At 42.4% G+C, this 22,739-nt stretch overlaps 1 protein-coding gene and 1 long non-coding RNA gene across 3 annotated transcripts; both read left to right on the plus strand.

The window, feature by feature from the left end:
• Positions 1 to 7,502: 7,502 nt before the first annotated feature.
• Positions 7,503 to 11,024, plus strand: LOC146767947 (endogenous retrovirus group K member 6 Gag polyprotein-like). Of its 2 annotated transcripts, none has more exons than XM_085575465.1 (2): positions 7,503 to 7,633; positions 9,356 to 11,024. In XM_085575465.1, exon 2 carries the CDS (start codon positions 9,671 to 9,673, stop codon positions 10,997 to 10,999), a length of 1,329 nt encoding a protein of 442 aa, XP_085431591.1. In that variant the 5' UTR covers positions 7,503 to 7,633; positions 9,356 to 9,670; the 3' UTR covers positions 11,000 to 11,024. The 2 variants fall into 2 exon arrangements, with proteins under 2 accessions (XP_085431591.1, XP_085431592.1); XM_085575466.1 differs by lacking the exon at positions 7,503 to 7,633 and having other exon boundaries at positions 8,634 to 10,279; positions 10,436 to 11,024.
• Positions 7,633 to 21,873, plus strand: LOC144246055 (uncharacterized). Its single transcript, XR_013339708.2, has 3 exons — positions 7,633 to 8,284; positions 13,208 to 13,260; positions 21,832 to 21,873. It is a non-coding gene; the product is annotated as an uncharacterized LOC144246055 (long non-coding RNA).
• The last annotated feature ends 866 nt before the right edge of the window (positions 21,874 to 22,739 follow it).

Raw genomic sequence — 22,739 nt, forward strand, 5'->3', positions numbered from 1 at the left:
TTGCTATGTGACTTGTACTATTATCTTAAAAGTATCTTTGTGAATGATACTTGCCTGTCCAGCTGGCCTTGCAGTTAGAACAGCTTAGTACTTCTTTGTTCTCTATCTATTTCTACATACCAAGCAGTTTCAATATCCTGCTTTCTGCACACCATCTACTCTTCAGGGTCATGTGAACTTTGCAGCAGTCACGTAGCCCTCCCTATTTGGATTAATTTTAGAGTATCATGTCCCCTGTTGTACAACCATTCCTCTGTCAAGCTCTCTTCAGTCCAATAAATGCTAAGTTGTTAAAAATGTCCTATTTTCCCTCTACAGCTATATTTTTAGTACAGATACAGAGCCAAAGTTTGATTTTGCACCAAATTTAGTCCATCACACACAATTAACATCAGTAAGTTTTCTCTAGAATTGTATTGAGGTATGACACAAACTTTTTGCTAATCTCTTCCTCAGAAGCTGTAGAACAGATAGGGCATGTATTAACCATGGTACCCACTAAAAATACCAAGAACACTGGTGAAGAGCTGTATGTTCCTTGTTTCCCCTCCTCATATTTGCTCATGTAAAGTATATTAGGTGGAGATTTATAGATGTTACTCTGCAGTCTTTTATTGAGCATAATTCTTGTCCTGATATATGACTTCACAGCTGTTCTGCTAATTTTCCATAATTAGGCCTATCAAAAACTGGTTTTAATGGTATGCTGGGTGTGTTGTTTGTGTGCAAAATTATTCTATAATTTACAGTTATGTATATAACATTTGGTTTGAGTATTGACCAGGAGTCTAATCCAAAGTCTTTGGAATAATAACAATGGCTGATCAATGTCTATCATATTTTGTCTGAGCTAACAGAATTCTTTTCAATACATAGTGTTTGGTTGAGGAATCATTGAATACACATAGAAATGTCTATGAGATTGAGTGATCCCCACTTCCTAGAGTCACATGGCAATATTTTCAAATCTAGTGCTGAATTTAAAAGATTGAATTGTAATGTGTAGACATTCTTGGTCCTTGCAATTGCACACTCACAGAAATAGAAAGGGACTGTAGAAGGTTGCTTAGCCTACCCATTATCATGTACAGGATGAACTACACTGTACTGTAATTCTTCTAGCTGTGGCTGATGGAAAAAAAATCCAGCTTGATACTAGACATGTGCCATAGAAACTCTGCTGCTTTTACTTGCCATTTATCCCAGGCTGAAATGACTTGATGCTTTGAAATGTTTTCTGATGTTTTTCCTGAATCTCTGTATTTTTTTCCGGCTGCAGTGCACTGGAGAACATGTGGAGAAAAACATACACATCCCTTTGCAAAAAGCTTCTTGCTTTTTGAAGAGTGTGCCTTCAAAACATTTATTGAGAGACTGACAAAGGGTTTGCAATAATCAAAGCATTTTGACTGAAATGCTGACAAACCTGGATTCAAAGAACTGCCTTTTAGTGACTGTCTCTGATGATACTTGAAAAGACCTGGAACAAATAGAAGTAAAACTCTTGTTTGTGCCATGCTTTTAGTCAGTCCTCTACACAATGTGGAAAAGTTAACAATTCCAGATTGACTACAAGGAGGTTTTATTAAGGATAGACAGAATCATGTGAACAGCAATGTGCACAACTTGTACTGAAAACTGCTTTAGAATCATGCACCTGATTACCAGAGAGTGAGCTCAGAAGCAGTCCTACAACTAGGAATATTGATTAAGAAGGTATGACAAATTTTTTTAATGTTACCACCAAAAGAAAAATGAGAGTAGTACACTAATAGCAAACTAGATAAAAGACAAGTTTTTTCAATTTTAAATCTATTTCCACTGAAAAAGTAAAGGTAAAGGACAGGGTACATAGATAATTTTTTTAATCAGTGTTGAACCAATTTTTGTAGAAACACAGGTTTCCAATAAACCCTCACCTTTCAATCTGTGGACACACTCCGTCAATGGAATTAACTGCTCACAAAATACATTCAAGCACAGATTCAAAAATCAAATCTGTTTCATTATTATTAACATCACTTTGTCCTGCCCTTTCAAGCATATGAGACCCCTCTTTTTAAAATGACCTTTTCAAAAAGACTCCTGTGTAAGCTATTCAAATAAATTTAATTTCCTAAAACTTCCTCCTGTTATTTCTAGGTATTTTGTCCTCTCTACCTCTCTACATTACAATATTTTTCTTGGTAATAAACAGAAATGGACATTTCTGGATTTTATTTCATTCTAGTCAAGACAAGAAGAGCACAGAAGCTCCAATAAATTATAACTCTGAATAATATTAGTTATAAAGGAATGGCAAAGCTTCTTGGCGACACATTTGTGAGCCAGAGCCAGAGAACCAGAGACTAATGTCTAGTAAAACATGTCAGATTCAATTATTGCTGCCAATGTCTGGTGAAAAAAAAAAAAAACCAAAACACCCTGCTCAATACATTATTTACCTCATACAACCCAGTTGGCCCTCAGGGAAATGTTGCCTAATCATCATAAAGATAGTGCAGGTAAATTGTAAGGAAGGCATGTAGTACTTCCCATACATCCCATTTCTTGTATACTGTTGTTCTCTGGATTTTAAAATAGGAACCCCAGTCTGCTGAAAATAGTGAAATGTTTGGGATTTGAATCATCGCTGTCAGTGGGTGCTCACCCAGTGGATTCAAGACAGCTTCTGCACTTTCTTCACTGACACTATCTCTTTCACCTCATTTTCATAAGGGAGTGAAATCACAAAGTCTTTGTGTTCCTGTGAAAAGAGTAACTTCCTTTCCCTTTGGCTTCCCCCAATGGCATCAGAGCCATATATCGAATTGTACAATTCAATGCATTTTAAGGGACAGAACACATGATATCTGTCAAATACATCAAACAGAGCTTGCCAGGTTTCAGCTCGTGTTCCATTAAATTTGGGATAGTGTGTACAGGATTTTGGTGGCCTATTGGAGCTGTTATTGCTCAGCCCAGGAGTATCCATGGATAGGCACTCACCATTACAGACTGTGACAGAACAGTGTGAGAAGGTAAGGTAAGTAAGGTGTTTATCCAATTAGAAGCAAATTGGCAGTAATAGGAGCTCATATCCCAGAACTGTGACACCAGCTCCAAAGTGACATCTCTACATGTATGCCCAATAAATCAGAGATGTTACTTTAAAAATGTGATTGCTCTCAGGCTATATAGGAGTTAGTCCCTTTACAGTAAGCTCAGCATGCAAAAACTTTGACAACCTGGCAAAAACATGCTACCCAAAAAAGTCTGAAAACAGTAAATCTCATCTTCACTACCTACTCCCAAATGGATGTCCATTAGCCTGTGACAGGTTGATCTTAGTCAGGTCAGTCAAATGACTGTTTCTAAAACTCAGGTACCAGCACATCTGTCTTGCCCTCCTTGACAAAAGAAGGAAGATAAAGTGCAAAGAAAAATTCCTGGTTAAGGACAAAAGAAGCAGGTTGAAATTTATGCCACTTACCATAGAAATCTCAAATAATGTGAATACCACCTGAATGCCCTGAATAGCTTTTCATTAATATGACAAGACAGCTCTACAAAGCCAAAAGATAAAATCAAAGCAAGAAAAAACTGTCCAAAGTGAAGTAGTACTAAAACTTGATCAATTAACATTGACTGGCAAAATATTAATTAAGAACCAGTTGCTCAGTGATTGCATTGGTCAGCAATTTATCATTCAGCAGGTTATTTCTCAGTGCTCTGCTTGAGTATCAGCAGTTTCTGTGGTTATCAGGGAGACCAGTCCCCATTAGGGCTGCCCAGGATGTTTAGTCCAGCTGATTGGAGACTTAAAAAAACCCAAACCAACCAAACAGAAAACCCCCACATTGTTTTTTGTGCTGCTTGCAGTGTTCATTCCTGACAAGATTTGTGACTGGCTGTGTGACTCCCAGATAGCAAAGACACAAAGTTTTCAGTATATAAAATGTGATGAATAAGCTGTCCCCTGGGGTTTGGCAGGACTTAGTAACTGCCTGAGATCTTCTCTAACTTTCTCCACTTAGCCTAAACTCTCTGATATGGGATGCCTGAAAGTTACACAACTAAAAACCATCTTTAACCACTCAGAAAATCAGGCTTGTTTTAGAGACTCTGAAAACTACCATTTCAGCAGAAGCATATGGGAACACTTGCTGTGAAAATGAGGCCATTGTCATAAATTGAAGAGAGCCTGACAGAGGAATGGTTGAACAACAAGGGACATGATACTGTAAAATTAATCCAAATAGGGAGGGCTACATGACTGCTGCAAAGTTCGCATGGCCCTGAAGAGCAGATGGTGTGCAGAAAGCAGGATATTGAAACTGCTTGGTATGTAGAAATAGATAGAGAAGAACAAAGAAGTGCTAAGCTGTTCAAACTGCAAGGCCAGCTGGACAGGCAAGTATCATTCACAAAGATACTTTTAAGATAATAGTACAAGTCACATAGCAACCAATCATGAGCTCGGCTTTTGCAATATGTATGAGCTAATTAACAAACGTATATAAACTGTGTAATCTGTCACAATAAACTGAGACTTGATGATCATGATATCATGAGTCTTGTCTCCCGCGGCATCCCTCCAACAACAAATGACTGCTTTATACATACAAGTCTGGAATAAAAAGGCCAATAAACTGAACAGTATCATTGGTAAATGACCCATCAGTGGCATTCACTCAAAAACTTGGAGATAGCAAGTTTAGATTTCATTCATTAAGATTTGCATGCAACTGATTTTCCCAGCTGCTATTTAAGGAACATTATAGAGCAATAGTGACAACTTGGGGTTTTTTTCAGTTTGAGTTCTGTGCTCTGAATGCATATTTTATGGCGTATGTGTTTGGCTAATCGTTGCAATTTCATCTCAGCAGCCTCTTTGATGACATACACTTTTGAAACAGATGCTTGTGCTGATGGAGTGACATGTTCCACAGTTAAGTGGGTCCACCAAGACATAGCCCCGACTGCCTTCTGCTGGGGTCACCAAACTACTTCAGTGGGTTTATTTTAGCTCCCTGAAATACATCCCTTCTGATGGTGTTAACTCTTAGCAACATTTTTTTGCTTCCTAAAGACATTTTCTGATTTCACCATGTTACAGATTGCAGTGTTCTAGCAATTCAATCCTGACTAGTTTTCATTTTTTCAGAGTCATTGTAATTAACCATATCCATGGGTTATATGTTGGTTCATCTGCCAAAAACCATTACACAACAACAAGAGAATATTGTTCATTAAATTTCTACAAGCCAGAGTGATGTCCTAGTTTGCAGGCATCTCATGAAGAGATGCACACATCTCCAATCAGCACTTGAATAAGTTTGCAAGATAAGAGCAGTCCAGCTGCCTACTCAAAGTCTCCAGGGACTGCGGTTCCACTCAGTATATCCATGCCATGTTCTTATGTTTCTCTCTTTGTCATTTGATCTCACAGTATTTCAGATCCCTCTGTGTCTAATGAAAATACTACAGCTTCTCATCTCCTACAGTCTGTTGTTTTAAGGTATAGCTTTTCAAGGACTTCTGTCTATAAAATGGTCTTTCTATGTTTGTGTACCTCCTACTTTAAAGCAAATTTGCTCCTAAGCAGTCAAAATTCTCATTCAGAATCATCACTGGTCTATCTTTAAGGATACAAGGAAACCTTCTATTTGCCCTCTAGGTGTTTGTCTACTCCTCTTCAAGTTCAACTCCTCAAGTTCAGGTTGTTATGTGTGAGAAGAAGATAAGAGCAGATCCATGTAAGTCTGAGGTCCTTGTCATTGTCCCCTTTGTCACAGTGTACAAGTACTTCATAGTCCCTAGAACAGCTCCCCTTCCTTCACTGATGTGTGATCTCTGCTCACAGGTAACAATCCCTACCTTTCCTAAAGCGGGTACTAGCAGTATATCTCGAGGAGCACTGTGAAACAGTTTCCCTGTTTTCCAACAGCAAAAAAGAGAAGAGTGCAGACCAAGTATATAATGTCCTTTCTTAGTTCTGAAGTGGGATTTAAATAGAGTTTAGATGCCAAGTCCAGGTGTGGAAAACTGACTCTGTTAAGCACTCACATCCTCTAGCCTTGACAAGAAGGGATCTCCTGGGCACCAAACCCAAGTTTCTGCATATGCTCAGAAGAGCTTCTGATTTGGCAAGATTCATCAACTCCTAGATCTGCTGTTCAAGAGTTTAATCTGAGGTCTCTGGTAATTCCCATGACAGCCTTCTACTACAGTTTGAGTACAATTTGCAAACTGGCATTGGTAGGATTTTGTATTGGAGATCAAAACAATTGGTAGTGTTAATAATGTTTCTGTAGGAACATTAGGAAATTTCTAACATTTCCTCCTCAGTGTGTAATCTAGTTTATGTGAAATTCTTGAAAAAATTATGTACCTCTTTTGTTCAGATGACACTTGATGTTCAGATATAATTGGCTAAAGCAAAGCATCTGGATATCCTGAGGGTGTTTCCATTCTATTCTCACTAGATAGGCATTACTTCCTGTAGGGCAAAAATGCTCCAAAATAATTTGTCCTTATGCAAGTCAACAAGTATTTACTGAACCAGAAACAACCCATCCGCACAAGAGAAGACATAGCTAGAAGAGATTTGGAAGAGAAGGAGCATACAGCTATAGAAATTGTGGGAACTCAGAATGTTTCTCAAACATTTTTAGAGGTTCCAGGCCGTGGTCAGACGCAGTCTGGACCCCAGCAGGCAGCTGGATTTAGCTGTGATTTCGAGTTTGAACCATGGAATGAATTACCAACTTTGAAGGTGGAACAAGCAGTCACAAAGTGCTAGATAGTATAGTAAATGTAGTCACAAAGTAGAGGGAAATATCTTTTGGTAGTGTACAGGGGGGTTTTAGTGCATGTACAGGGGGTTTTTTACTTTGTACATGGGGGTCAGAAGTTCTAAGATGGAGGAAAGTGGGCTGAACCCACCCTTCTTCTTTCTTCTTCCTTACCTCCATGTTCTTGGTGATGTTGGCACTCACAGATTGGTTTAGAATAGAAAAACACTTGGTAACGTAGGTAATAGGTATTGGGGAATAATTGTAAACGTTATACGTAATATATCTTATAAAAGATAGCAGCAGCCCTGGGCGGGGAGAGACGAGAAGAAGACACCGGACAGTCAGGGTGTCAGGAGTGTGTGCCTCTCTGCCTGGGCTGCTGACCAAAGGGCCACAGCCTGAGAACTTAATCTGTTAGATAACTAGCAATAAAACATCTTGAGACCGAACAAGAAGAGACTGCGGAGTTTTCCTTTGGGAACACGGGTTGGAGGAGAAGCTCTACCACCACACGAGAACCCCAGCCAAACCCGGGGTTCTCACAACTGGCGTCCCTGTGGGTGGGCACCAGCAAGAAGACCAAAAAGAAACATCAAACAACCTCCAACCTGCATCAGCGGAGAAAAAAAAAAAAAAAAAAAGAGAGAAGAGCAGAGCACACACTCGCCGCAAATTCCAAGACGAGAGGGAGCGGACAGCTCGAGATAAGAACCTGACCTTCACCGAAACAACTCGTCTCGGGGACTTTCCAGGGAGGAGACGACCCAGAAGCGCGCCTGGGATCTCTCACCTGTGACCTGCTGGACGGTGATCAGTGCCATCTCCGGACTGACCTCGAGCCGACACAGCTTTTGGTGAGAACGGTCAAAATTAAGAACATGGGGGGGGGAATTCTCCCAAGAGGAAAAAGAAATAGTATCTGCTTTCCAGGGCATCATCTCTGCCCATCCGGTAGAGATTGCTCAAAAGGAGTTGAAAGATTTATTATTATGGGTGCGGTGTAACTTCCCACACTCAGATCCAGATTTATTGTATGAGCCAAATTTTTGGCAGGAAATTAACAAGCAATTATATTATCAGGCTATAAAAAATAATAAGCTTGCCGCAAAACTTTTATCTTCAGCAAGAACAGTTTTAGAGTCACTCTCACAACGCGGCAGCTCAAGCCAGGCAGCTACGGCTCCTGGTGACAAACAGGAGGGGGGACAGTCCGGCCAGCAGCTTGGGACAGATCCTCTCACCACAGACACAGGAAAGGCAGGATTGCTTTCTGTGGAAAATCAGGGAGATGATACCCCATCGCGTCCCGTGTCCCCGGGTTCTCACTGTTCCTCAGTTTCCCAAGAGTCCCTAAGCTCCTCCGACGCAGAAATTCCCCAGACGGAGGCGGGCGAGCCAGGCACAGCCGCGACCCTCAGTGGGAGGAAGGCATTGCCCAAGTCCAAACCCACGGTGGGGGGGGGGCGGCGGCGGCGGCAGCAGCTCCGGTGGGGGAAGGTGCGAACGTGAGTGCAGAGCAGGGGGAGGAGGGAGAGGAAAGCGCCTCCACATCTGCGCAGGCTGGGAGTTCAAAACAGCCCGCGCAGAAGGCGCGGCCGGCGAGAGCGGCGGGGGCGGGACGGATCGGGGCGAAAGCGGGGGGTGCGAGTGCGACGGTGGTACGCTCGGAGCGCCCGGTGACGCGTTCAATGTCGAGAATCCGTGAGGCCGCAGAAGCGGCCGCCCAAAGGGCATGGGAACTTAGCTCCCTGACCGCGGCAGCCAGGGCTGCTGAGGAAGCGGCAGAGGGACAGCGGGAGGCGTTCCTCGCTGCAGCTCAGGCGGCGGGCATGCGCGCGAAGGTCGAGCAAAACCCGACAGCCACGGGTAGAGGGGATTTCTCACACATTTCGAACGCGCGGGACGGGCACACAGGGGGCGGAGGCGGCGCGCGCAGGCTGTGGGTGCTGGCATGGAGCCAGGAGACGGGCAAAGTGAGACGGAAACATCAGGGTTGGAATGGGAACAGGAAGGTGATTGCGTCAGCCTTGGGGGGGACGGCAGTGGCTCTGATTCGGAGGCGGTGCGGGGCGGAGCGAGGCCAAAGCATAGCCAGGGTCGGAGCAGGAGCGTTCACTCCCCTGAGATGACGCAGGCAGGGATGGGGCGTGGCCAGGAGGTAAACATTCCTCAGGGCACGGTTCCATCATCGTTCCCATGGCAACAGACGGCCCAAGCCCACGGCCAATCCCTGTCTGCTTCTGACATGACCGAATTAGAACAGTTGTTACAACAAGAGTCAGTTTCATCAACTGCAGGGATTGCAAACGTGAATCAGTTGTTAGGAGAAATGCTCAAAGGTTTATCGGGAATTAGTGCGGGATTTGCAAATGTAAATCAGTTGACAGAAGAGGTGTTAAAATGTTTGTCAGAAGTGCAGATTGAAGAGCAGAGTGCGGTTCCGACCTCAGCTGGTCAGGCGGCAGCGCCATCTAGCGGCGGAACCACAACATTGCAACAGGCTTCGCAGAACTTGTCCGGTCGAGGCACTGCGCCACCCAGTGGTGGGACTGTAACATTGCAGGACTTTTTTCCAGTTTCTTATAAGAAAAAAATCCAGGGTGAAAAAAGTCACATCTGCACGGCAGCAGGAACCTCCACTGACACCGGAACAGTGCGGGACTCAGGACACTTCTGCTGAGGCGCAGCAACGGGAGGAAACGATACGCATCACCGCTTCGGAGGGTGTCCCAGCTTGGACAATTCCAAAATCAAGGTCTGCCAAACTTTCGGGGCAGGGAGAGTCAATTTTAATATCAAAGGGGGTTGTTGAATTTCTTTTACGATATTTAAGCACAGCCTTGGAGTCACAGCCAGAACTGTTGGTTCATCTTCCAAAAATTTTCCAAATAATGCAAGGCAGTCGTGTGTTCTCCTCCACAGCAGATGCTTCACTTTTCTCCAGAGGCTTCCAGCCTTCATCTTCGCAGATGCTGCAGACGCCATTGGTATCGGTGAGTGCTGCTGCACCAGAACTGCAGCCACAACAGATGACTCCACTCTACAGGCAAGTACCCACTGAATTTACAGCTCTGCAGAGCGCAAAAGTGGACTGGCAGGACATTCGAGCAGAGTTGGAGAAAGAGAAAGGTTTATTGCAGGGCTCGGGAAATATAATGATGCCAGTGAACTATGACGCTCAGGGCCAAAACCCGAGATGGGAACGCCTGGACCGTGGAGCAATCAAAGATTTAGCTAAGGCCATTCGGGACAATGGGTTGTCATCACCATATTTCAAGCAAATGTTAAAAAGTATTTTTGGAATGTATGATTTAACACCGTATGATCTTAAATATCTTGCGACATCAGTTCTTACAGACACCCAAGCTCTCGTGTGGCAGAAGGCATGGAGGAGATCCCTGGAGGAGCTGAGAGCCAGATACCAGGGCGGGCCGAATGCGAACCTCACCATGGCGCAGCTTGCTGGTGATCCTCCTGAGGACGATCCAACTCAACAAGCGGTGAGGCTCCCGCGTCACGTGCTCAGCGACATCAAAGAGGCAGCACGGAGGGCGATTCTTCAAATTGCTCCAGCGGGGGTCCAGGACACAATCTACACCGAGATCAAACAAGGTCCTGCAGAGCCGTTTTCTTCATTCGTGGATCGTCTTTCTCAGGTGGTGGAGCGGCAGGTGAGCGAGGAGGGAGCAAAACCACACCTGATCAAAAGCCTCGCGTTCTCCAATGCCAATCCGGAGTGCAGACGGATCATCAGCATGATGCCGCACCAGGCCACTTTGGCAGACATGATCGAGGCGTGCAGCAAGGTGGGGACACCACAACATGTTGCTTCCATCATGGAGGAACACTTGGGGGATCAAATTGAAAAACGTGTTAGGGAAGCTCTTGCAAATTATACAAAGAGCAACCCTAATGCAGAGAGACGGTGCTTTGGGTGTGGGGCACAAGGACATATTAAAAGGAACTGCCCACAACTTTCAAAGCCCAACAAGCCACCAGACCTTTGCCCTTGGTGCAGGAGAGGGAAACATCTCGCAAGTGAGTGTCACTCACAGACAGATGTGGATGGGAAACTTCTTCCTATTCCGGGAAACGGGAAAAAGAGCAGAAATGGCAGGTTCTTCAGTCTAGGAGGCATGGGCTTTGTTTCAGGACCTGAAAATGAGGGGTCAGAAAATAAATTGAGGCATTATATTCCCATTTCCTATCAGGTGCAATAAATAAATTAATTAATTAATAATGACATTCAGTTTGCCCTGTATTTGTTAAGAATGGTGATTAATGAACTAAATCTATAGATTAAAGACTATGGCAGTTTGAAATACACTCCATTAATTTAGAGAATGGGTGGAAAATATTCTTAGTCCCAGCACCTGCTGTTGAATTCCCCTGCTTTTCTGTGATTTTACTATAACACTTTCCAATTTTACAAAAGTGAAGCAGACAGACAGAAGATATTGTCAAAAGCCCAAGGCAAATGAACTGGAAAAATAGTAAGAAAATTTTATATGAATTTCTGTAATAGCAAAGGAAATATTAAGGCAATGTTATTAAATTAAGAGACAACTATGAAAAGAAAAGTAAAAAGTGGAACAGCCTCCCTTTTAAACAAATATCCAAAATGCCCACTGAATCCTAAGTGGTGAAGTGTTTTGTGTTGCTTCCACACAAAATATGGAATATGAATCAATCTTAATTTATGGAGTAGATTAATTACATATTTTTAATGTGAATCAGATCTCTTGGTTTCTGCACTTCTAAAAGTCACCTTTACTGGCTCCATATGAGAGCTCAGTGCCAAGACCACCCAGCGACTTTACTTTGAAGGATGCAGGAAACTGTAAAGTCTTAAATTCTCGTGCAAATGCTGATTCTCAATTTCCTAACTTAAAGAACAGGAAGATGGAAACTCATAGCACATTGCAATAAAAACACCCTTTGCACCTAGAAGAGAAAAAGTCACTTGTGAGGTTCCCTTCTGTATTTCCCTGTTTCTCTAGGATGTCTCAAAAAGTGAACAAAATATAAAGACAATTATCACAAATCCAGCTCAGGGCATTATGTAGGTACCTGAGAAGCTGTATCATTAAATCCCTTCTGCTGTTTAGGAAGGGAAAGACCTAAAATGGGAAAGAAGGCCAGTACCATGTTAAGCTACTTAAGAGGTCAAAAAAAATCTGACTGCAGCCAGCAATGTTTGGATTTTTCCTTTGGCTCAGAGAACAAGCTGTACATCATCCAGTAAATGTGTACTCTACAAGGGGTCAGAGGAAAAAACATCTGCCCATACTGGGCAGCTGCTTCAGTCCACTCTTCTTGCCAAATTCCTAAAAGTGCCCGGAAGCATCTAGGCTGATGGATCAGGTCTCCTGCCTCTTCCTGGGCTGGTGGGTTCATGTCTACCCCAGACCCTTGTGCATTAAATGTGATATGTAATATGTAGAGAGAAGGGGCAAAGCACTCATGAACCATTTGTTTGTCCTTCTCCTGACAAGGCCACAACTCTTTTTTATCCCGTTTAGAAGGGTATTGTGGAAACTGTGGAGAGAGAGGGAGAGAGAGAGAGAGAGAGAGCTCCTCACCCCTTTCCTGGCTGCCTCAAGTACACACACTTGAAAATCCAATATGTTCCAACCTTACCCTGAAGAGAATTTGTCTACTTGCAAGGAAGGAGATAAAAGTCTCAGCTCAATGGAGAACATGAAACTAGCTTTTTCAATAGAAAAGCCAGCAGATCAGGAAGTGGTGAAACATCCCTGGAGAGCATGGCAGCATAGGAAATGTACGTGGCAATGGGAGGGGTAGTTGCATTAACTCTTCCTGACCCATGTTTTTCCCATGAATGTATATTAAAATATGTACATAGATTTGTGTCTGTATATTTATTGGTCAACAAAGCCACAAAAAATTACAGTATTTGTCAGTAACAACACAGATGGACTTTCAAATAATCAGCTCTTCTAAGAATCATATTGTAAGTGTGGGAAAACCTTTTTCACTTTCATCTACCTGTCATTCTACTGCATCTGGGGCTCATTCCTGGCAGGGTAATACAAACAAATATAAAAAGGAATCCCGTGATGTATTAAGCATGCTGAACTTTACAATCATCTGTATTCATAACATTCTTGGTGTTTCACTATGGTGTAGTGAAGTATAGAAGTAATTATAGAAGTAATCTGCAAAAGGGATGGGGCTGATTTCTCTATTTTTATTTCTTTTGAATGTGCTATCTACTAACCTGACTTTACTAAAAGAATTTAGATTGGAGCGGGCCTAGGTATCTGGCTAATACACTGGCTTCCTGCCTTCATCTTAAGCTTTTTTCTTTCTGGTAGGCATAGAAAAACTCAGTAGTCTGGTTAAAAATGAAGACGTCGTGACACCTAGTGGTGAATTAAACACCAATAATTTCTCTTTCCCTTAAGATCTGCGAGTGTTTTAGGCATGTTGTCCTTGGTCAGACTGCAACAAGAGAGAGGTGGGTATTACCCTCATGGCTCCGGACACCCAAGCAATTCCTCATTTCTATGCAGTCCCTGGCAATGTGTGTGTGTGTGTGTGTGTGTGTGTGTGTGTCTCTGTGTGTGTGTGTGTCTCTGTGTGTGTGTGTGTTTGTGTGTCTTGTTGCATCAGATTCTGTGTATCTCCACAGAAGGTGGCATTGTCAAAGCCCTTGTGCAGCCCCTTATTGAACGCGATATTAGGATATATTTAATAGTCATTTATACTGAGATCCCTTCAAGTGTCTTGACTTTGGAGACAAAGGGAGCATGGCAGAATCCTGGCATAAGACCAGCTGGAAATTTCAGATCCATTTTCTTGTCAAGTACTTATTCATCAAGGCTGTTTTCAGATGGTGACTCAAAAATTGATTGTATGGCATGCTACAAATTCATGGTAGGCTGCTTAAAGTGACTCAGTTACTGGCAAATTCTTTGGCTTTTGAAGATTTCTCAGAGTCTGCCTTGGTCAGCAGCAGTCAAAAAGTACATACTGGCTGTTACCAGCTGGCTGATACCATAACAAGAAGTCACACTGAAAAGCAGTAAACCAGTCTAGATATGTGCAAAAAAATTATAGATTCTTTCCAAACAGTGGCAAGCCTTGGAGATTTTTTAATTTATTTTTTTAGGGAAGCGGAACAATGCGCAGTTGTGCTCGCAGTAACTAGGCTGCAATCACCAAGTGGCCAGTTTTCTTGGCTTGTTTATCTAACTGGCTGGAGAGTGACCATTTTTTATCACAAGAATGAGCTTCAATGCAAAAAAATTTCAAGTGAAAACATCACTGTAGGTTGTTCGGGAATCTGAGTGCATGCTTCTTTGCATCTGTAAGGGCAGTGAGCAGTGCAGCCTCACAACTTCATGTCCATATTTGTGCATGCTATATCAAGCACACTTTCCACTGCCTTCAATGAGACAAACTCCTTCCTCCTCCTCTGTCATGCAGAAGAGATGCATGACAAAATTGCATGTTGTAACTGAGAAATGGAAACGAAATTATTTGAATATACAAGGTTTGCTTCATCTAAAGATTTATTTTACCACACGTATTAGAACCTGACTTCCTCACTTTGCTGTCTTGGGTATAATTAACACTTATACCACCAGAGTGTCTGGATATAAGGCAAGTGAATATAAAAACATCCGTTCTGTCCAAAATGTTTCAGTTTCTATCCCTTGAATCATCAGTATGTGACTTGTTCTGTGCCAATATTAATAACCATTGCTCATGGCTTTCAAAAAACTCAAACTATTTAAAAATTAATTCTGTTTACAGTGCCTTCTAGAGGAAGTATTTTGTAGAAGTGAATAACTCAAACTGACTAGTGGCTACCCACAAAATATGACTATCCAGCAACAAAATGAATCATTTAGAACTTAGTTGGCAAGGGATGGACATCTTGTTGAACAAAATGTAAAGTGGAGATCAGATACAGCAACAGGCACCCCTGGGTTCTTTTTCCACTATACCATACATTTCCTATGCTGCTCTGACAAAAGCAGGTTTAGCCTTTGTCATCCCAATTCCCATTGTTGGCTTTTTTTGCACAGAGCTGCAACCTGTGGGAGTGACATTCAGCTGTCACTCCTTGAAACTCCCATAGCCATGAGCTGGAGGCCATGGATTATATTTTGACTTTGGTTTACCCTCTAAAAAAGGGAGATGGCCACCAACTGGTGTGTGACAAGGTTGTTTGAAGTTGCTGGTGTGGGCCAAAGGCTAGTATTTCTTCAGTTTTCATTGAAGAGAAACAATACATAATAGAAAGGCAACACTAATGCTGGCAGCTCTGTAACCTGAAATAGGTAATGCAGTCATGGACAGAACCAGTGCAGGCTGAGTTTTTGACGTGCTGAATTGAAAATGTGACTTTGGTCCATAGATCCAGCAACAATGATGTATTTGGTCATTCTTATGCCAGGTAGGACAATCTGCTGCAGTCTGTGTTATGTGGGTACATATCCTAGAACCTCTTCTGTGGGAACCCCAGGTTTGGTCTGGGGTCTCGTGTGCCGGTAAAGTCTCTCCTCCAACCCGTGCTTCCAAAGAAAAGCCCCGCAGCCTCTTGTTGTTCGGCCTCAAGGCAGTTTCTTGTGAGTTATCTAAAAGATTGTCTTCTCGGGTTGCGGCTGTTTGGTCAGCAGCCCAGGCAGAGAGACACACACACCCTGACATCCTCTCTGTCTGCTGTCTTCTTCTTCTCTCCCCCAGCCCAGGACTGCTGCTATCTTTTATATGATACATTATGTATTACATGTTTATACTTTTCCCCCAATACCTACTACCTATATTACAAAGTGCTTTTCTACTCTAAACCAATCTGTGAGTGCCAACATCACCAAGAACATGGAGGCAAGGAAGAAGAAGGAAGAAGAACAGGATCAGCCCACTTTCCTCCATCTTAGAACTTCTTGGAACTTAGAACCATGTGCAAAATAAAAACCCCCTTGTACAGGTGCTAAAACCCCCCTGTACAATACTAAAAAAATTTTCCCTCTGTTTTGTAACTACTTTTACTGTACTATCTAACCCTTTGTGACTGCTTGTTCCACCTTCAAAGTTGGTAACTCATTCCATGGCTCAAACTCAAAATCACAGCTGTTTCCAGCTGCCTGCCAAGGTCTAAAATACTCCTGACCAAGGCCTGGAACCTCTAAAAATGTCTGAGAGACATTTTGAGTTCCAGCACTCTTCTAGCTCTTGCTTTTGCATTTTCATGATTCTCCTTCTGACAGATAGGACACAGAACTGTAAGGTAGAAAGCAGCTGCCAGAGACACACTGAGGAGTAAATTTGTAGGTGATATTCACTCGCATAGGAGTTGGAATGCTCAGCTGTCTGTATTGAGTGCAGCTGAGACGTGGACAATGAATCCCCAGTGTATCACACTCACTTGCATGGCTAAGTCTGTAATTGCAGAATTACAGAATGGTTAGGATGAAAAGAAATCTCTAGAGTTTATGTAATCTAACCCCCCTGGTCAAAGCAGGCTCAACTGCAACAGGTTGCTCAGGACAATACTCAACTGGGTTTGAATATCTTCAAGGACAGAGACTCACAACCTCACAGGGCAACCTATGAAAATCCTGAATCATTTTTCAGTTAAAAAAAAAATAGCTTTCTGGTGTTCAAACAAAATCTCTTGCATTTCAGTTTGTGCTCATTGCCTCTTGTCCTTCCACTGGATACCACTGAGAAGAGTCTGGCTCTATTTTCTTTACACCCACTATATCAGGTCTCCATCCATGCTATTAAGAATTCCCTCTACTCCTACTCTTACCAAAGTCAAACAATCCCAGCCCTCAGCCTTTCCTACTATGTCAGATGCTCCAATCCATTTGTGATTTTTGTGCTGCTTCCCTGGACTGGCTGAGGTATACTCACATGCTCACATCCCTCCTGTAGTGAGGAGCCCAGCACTGGGCCCAGCACTCCAGGTGGCCTCACCAGGCTGAGTGAGGAACCACCTCCTTTAAGTTACTGGCCATGCCCTTCCCTTACACAGCAGCAGCAGCCACCTTTGCTGCAAAAGCACATCTCTATATGTTCAACTTGTTGTCTACCAGGATATCCATCTGATGTCCAGTTCCATATTAATGGCTAGTTTCAACTTCCTTTAGCTTCATTGATTTAATGGCTTGAGTTTCTCTTTAATACCAAGGTAAATATGCCTGGTCTGTTGTACATCATGGACTGTTTCTACATCAGTTCTATTTAATTATTCAGTAACACTGGGAGCTCTAATAAGGCCTCCAGGCTGTAGACCAATTAAGCAGAATGGAGTCAACCGCCTAGAACCAGCAGCACATAACTGTGATTTCTGGTGAACCAGGGTAATACCAAACCTCTTGCTGTGCCATAAGCTCCGCTGGTATCCTAACACTATAGAATAGCTTGAATTGAGGGAGGATCTGCTTTTGCTAGTAATCTGATTGTTGTCCTTGTGGATAAAAGAATTCTGTGATCTCTACGTACATACTTGGGGCACCTCTCAGGCCTACACGTCTTTACCCTACATCAGGAAAGAAAATTCATCCCTTCCATAGTAATTGAGTGAAATTCTTCTACAAAGAGCCCAACTGCATTCTCCAAAAGGCAATAAAAATGGACAGAGTTAGCACTCCAAAAGCAGGAAATACCCTTAACCAACACTCTATGTCATCACATAACCTAGATTTCAGTTGAGAATTTGGGTGTTGTTTTAGATAACAAAATACAACATGTGTTCACCATTAATCTTCTTGAACATTTGTTTGGCCAGAAACTATTTCTGATCAACTCGCTTATGTAAACAGGTCTGTGCTTCAGACTGAAGTGGTAAAATGTTATTCCAGGGGCTTGCATTGCAGGGAATCTCTCCTTAACTCTAATGAGATTCACTTAATGACAGCCTCAGTGTCTGTACTTCAAAGACTTTTATGTTCAGTTTAAATTTCAGAATTTAATAAAAAATCTTCCCTCAAAGGAGAAAAGCACAACCTCTAAATATCTACCATTTGTCCCTACTCTATTTGCAGTTTCAATATCCAATGTTTTTGCATCTGGCTTGTGAAGAAACAAAAAGCTGTTTCTTCTTTCATGACCAAATGGCAGATGCATTCTTTGCAGTGGAGCACCCTGGAGAGGCATCCATTTATCATGTCATTTTTTTACAATATACAATATAGGACCATATAAAAACTTGAAGAAAAAACGAGGAAAATAAGCTTGGTTTATTTAAGGAAAATAAATGGTACGTCTCAGTTGTGTCAGCTAGTTCCAGGCACAACTGATGTATTTAATTTACGTTTGAAAATGTAGGCACATAAACAATCAACATTTTGAATTGCAGAATACTGGTACAGGAAATTAAAACATGCAATTTCCTACAAGCTCTTGCTCTCCACAGTTGGTCTCTTCATGTCTTTTTGTTTCAGACCAAAACAAGAACATGCAAACAGCTTCAGTCTGGCCAGGCCAAAGGCAGTATGTGAATGGGGAGCAAGGCTCTCCTGGAGTTACGATCACTGCAGCTTGTTACTGATTGTGAACCTTGCCCAAACTTTTCTCTCTTCCAAGAGCCATATACTTACTCATGTCTGGGGAAGTTAGCTTTTCACAATCAAAAAGAGTTAATGCTTTGATTGCTTGAAGGTTAATCCAAGGCTTTAAACTGTCTGATAGGAATCCATGTCCAGATAGAAGGAGCCCCAAGTTTTCAATAAAGATAGCCATTAGAAATATTGATCATTGAGTCAAAGCATTGAAGAGGATTAGTCTCAACTGCACCAATGCCGGAAGACAGTATCTTAATTGCATTATGAATTTTGGACGCTGTCCTGAAATGCTTCTGGTAAAGATAAAGAACTCTTGAGATATGGTTTTGTTTTGCTCTTAAATCTGTAATTTAGTTTACCCAGGATAAAAGTTTTAGGGATTTCTTACAAAGTTTTGCATTCAGTAGCTGGAAAAATGGTACAGAAAAAAGTGTGCTCAGAGACATGCAGAGTAATAAGGAAAGTACAAAAGCTAGAAAAGACAGAATCAGGGGAATAAAAGACAACTAAACTGGCTCTTAATATTTCAAATCCCTGAAGGGAAGAGAATAGAGTTACTTTTGTAGCTGCAAAGATAATTTGGTAGCTTTAGAAAGCTATCATCTGGTAAAAATGACATAGCTTCTTCTCTCTGCTTTTGGCAGAAATTGTACCCTTCAGAAAATGTGCTTCCATTCCACTGCATTTTAATGCTTTTAAATGCATTTAAAAGCTATATCTGCCATTCTGAAAAGCTTGCCATTAAAGAATCAGAAATCCTGACAAATTAAATGAGCTGAAATCAGACCCCCCCCTTCCAATTCCAAAATCATTAATGCACCCCCTTTTTCTTTTGGACTTAGTCCTATTATACTGAACTGAACAGTTGTAAGTCTCCAATACACTGATTTTTTTTCTGCCAAGTATTGCTCTGAAGCCACTCCATCTATGCAGTTTGGCCTGCCACAATGCTCTCATGACAAAGGTTCCTTCAGAGATTTTATCTTATTATAGCTACAAGTGATTGAGATCCATCGTGTCAGAATCTGTGGTATTGATGAATCCGAGATTGTAGAAAGTCTCTGTCTTTCTGCCCCGTTGCCAAAGAAGAAGCAATCATAATTCATCTGTGCTGTTTTCAAGATTGTTTATTCTTGCTTATCTCTAACATGTTCTGCTGCCCTGCCGTAGGTCTGTCCTGCAGGGCAGCGTGTGGAGCTCTGCCCTCAGTGGGATGTTACAAACATTATATACCAGAAACTACCTGCGCTGTATTTACAATAATGTGCCAATATCTGTCACCTACGTTGAACAGCGTGTCCCCAGCCTAAACCAATAGAAAAATGCCAACACTACAGTGAAACATGGAGGGCATGAAGAAGAAGAAAAAGGACAAGACACACCCAATTTCCTCCATCTTGTCCCCTTTGACCCCTAATCTAGAATCCTAAAATTTTACTTTTGCACCCATGCCACACTTAATTATTACTTATATCAAACACTCAGAGCTTGTAATTCATCCTGTAAGATTGAAAACTCTTTTCCATGGACAGAGATCACAGACAGTGTCTCTGGGGGCTCTGTACAGAGGGATTCCTGACCCCCTGCCAGGGTCCCAGACCTTCCAGGGCAGCCAGAGGGAAGCTCTGGATTCCCACACATAGAAGTCTAGATGGGTTGTCTGGAGTTGTTATAAATTACAAAAAAAAACATCTTAGCCTATTCTATAAACTTGTTTTGAAAGCAAAATGAAATTAGAAGCAGATAGGTTGACTTGTATAAAACAGATAGGTTAAATCAATTGTGATAGTGAATACTGAGAGCTATTTTATCATGCAACGATTACAACAATGAGAAAAACAGGAGGAAATATTTGTAGCTGAAGTCACTAAAATGTACCATAAGTAATGTTCCTGGAATGTGTTTGTCAGATTTCATGTTGTTTTTCTGAGGGTCACTGAACAGAGACAGAGGAAAACTGACTGGGGAGAGCTCTTATCATCACAGATGTCATCCTAGAGTGTCTCAGAGGGATCCATCATTACACTAACACTCTTATAATAGAAGCCTGCTCTGGTGCTAAACCTGGATTTTGGCTGCTTTTACTAGGTGAGAAAAACTCCCTGGAGGCCTCATTTTCTGAGTCACAGCTTTGGAACACTATCTGAATAGCTCTGGGGATGACAATGTTAAAGGTGCAGCAAGTAAGGTCTCGAGCAATTCTTTTTCAGAATCTGGACAGCTTCAAGGCTCCCTCTTGCAATTTGAAAACTCAGTCTTGCAGGATTCATTCTTTTTAGACTTCAAATGTATGTAGAAGTTTAAGAATGTAGACAGAGCCAAAGATCTCTGAGTCTGCAGTCAAGATAATTTTCATTTGATACTGTCAAAATATAGTGTTTAGATTCTCAGATTTTTTATATTTTCTCTTCCAAAACCAACTTCAGATTTCCTGTCCTTCCTTCTGAGGGGTATTGTTTCCTTTTTCCTGTCCACTCCATCACTCTTCAGTTTCCATCCTAAAGGAAACCATGACTGTGGAGAGCTCCACAGTTCAGCAACATGGAATCCCAGAATAATAGAATGTTATGTGTTGGAAGGGACCTTAAAGATCATCCAGTCCCAACCCTCAACATGGGAGGAGTGGAATCATCACAAGAGGACCAGTAAACTGATGCAGAAATGCTCTGAAAGAATCTGGATTATTTGGAGATACTATTTTAGCCGCGAAAAGCCTTCTCTGTAATGGGAGAAGAAGTAAGCTAGGCAATGACCAGTTTAAATGCTTATGGGTTTCTCTTACACATGACACAATTTCTTTGTATTCTGCTCTGTCATGGATAAAACTACCATGATCTTCATACCAAGATTACATCTGGAGGATTGTGTAAATCTTCTGGTTGCTCTGTGTTTCAATAGCCAAATACTTACAACAGATTTTTTTTTTTTTAATTTCTGTTATTTTCTGTGTAATTTATGAGGGAACCAAAAGAGTTACAAAATTTCAGGAGGGGATTGGATGGAGTATTTACCTAAAGTAGTATGAACGTGTATGTTGTGTGAAAAACTGAGCTGATGTGAAATACAGACTGAGCAAACTGGGCCTGAAACTGTTTACAAACAGCTGCATTCTCAGCTTTGAAGTTATCAGTTCTCAAAGTGATCTTGATATGAGATGCACAGTGGGGGAAACTAATTTATTTTCTCCTCTGTAATGGGGGTGATCTGAATTTATTTCACATTTATTCTGCACACAGTACTGGTAGAAAAACATAAACCCATTTGATGCTGTATCTGAATCCACTGCCCATTTCTGAGTATCTTTTGAGTGTTCAAAGCTGCAATCTGACTACTCATCCAACTTTTGCAAGCAGGCAAGTCTCTCCAGTGGGCCACTCTGTGATCAAACCCAAAATCGTGACTCCATCTTTTCCTGTTTTGAGGACATTTCCCTGTTAATATATGAATTTTACTTCATGAGCTTGCCATGTCTGTCTACTGCTGATAGCAGATACCTTTCTATTTTCCAGGAGCTTTATCTGTGCTCAGAGGGAGCAGCCAGACTGAGAACGAATTTCCCAGAAGGGCCTGCATCAGCACGAATTCAAAACTCAGGAAAATTGTACTGGAACACCTTCCATAGAGCACGCCAGCTGTGAATTGATGGGTTAGGGAGCTGCAGCCACCATCCTCTAGCAGCCCGTAGGCTGTGCACACAAGTCCGGTGCTCTGCGGCTTCGTTCCTCGCCCTCGTACACGACAACGCTCTCTCCGGCTCCCGGAGCAAGAGAAACGGCTGCTTCGCGCACACAACAGCGGAGCTTCGAGCGAAAGACGCCGCGGAGCGGCACTTCCCCCGGAACAGGAGCGGAGAGCCGTAGTTTGCGTCTGCACTAGACTGCATGATAACGAAAAGCTTTGCCAGTATGTCTCGCAGGGAGATAGCTTAGGAGCGCAGCGCACTTATGCCTCCCTTGTCCAGAAACACGATTTTACTGCACACTCCAAAAGCAGTGCTCTTTCCAGGGCAAGATGCCAGATGCACTCTGATGCCCGTGCTCCCTTCCTGCTCATGCCCAGCTCGTTGTTTTAACGTGCACATGCCTTCTTGGCATTCAGTGCACAGTGAAAGCAATCGCAAAAGTCCAGCAGCTGCTGACTCCCAAACACAACACGCTTGTCTAAGTTCTTTCTTCTCGACACTTCAACAGAGTCCTTCATTTCGGCAGCTGCCATCGCGTTCTCTGCATCTCGATCCTCCGGGGACGAGCACAGATTTCCCAAGAGGGGCTGCATCAGAACGAAGTCAAAACCCAGGAAAGTTGTCTCGGAACACCTTCGAGAAAGCATGCCAGCAGTGCATTGAAGAGGCAGGGAGCTTTAGTCACCGTCCTCTAGCAGTGCCAAGGCTGTGCACACAATGTCGTCTCCCTGCGGC

The sequence above is a fragment of the Lonchura striata genome, chromosome 3, assembly GCF_050655825.1.
Source record: "Lonchura striata isolate lonStrDom1 chromosome 3, ASM5065582v1, whole genome shotgun sequence".
Lineage (NCBI taxonomy): Eukaryota > Metazoa > Chordata > Aves > Passeriformes > Estrildidae > Lonchura > Lonchura striata.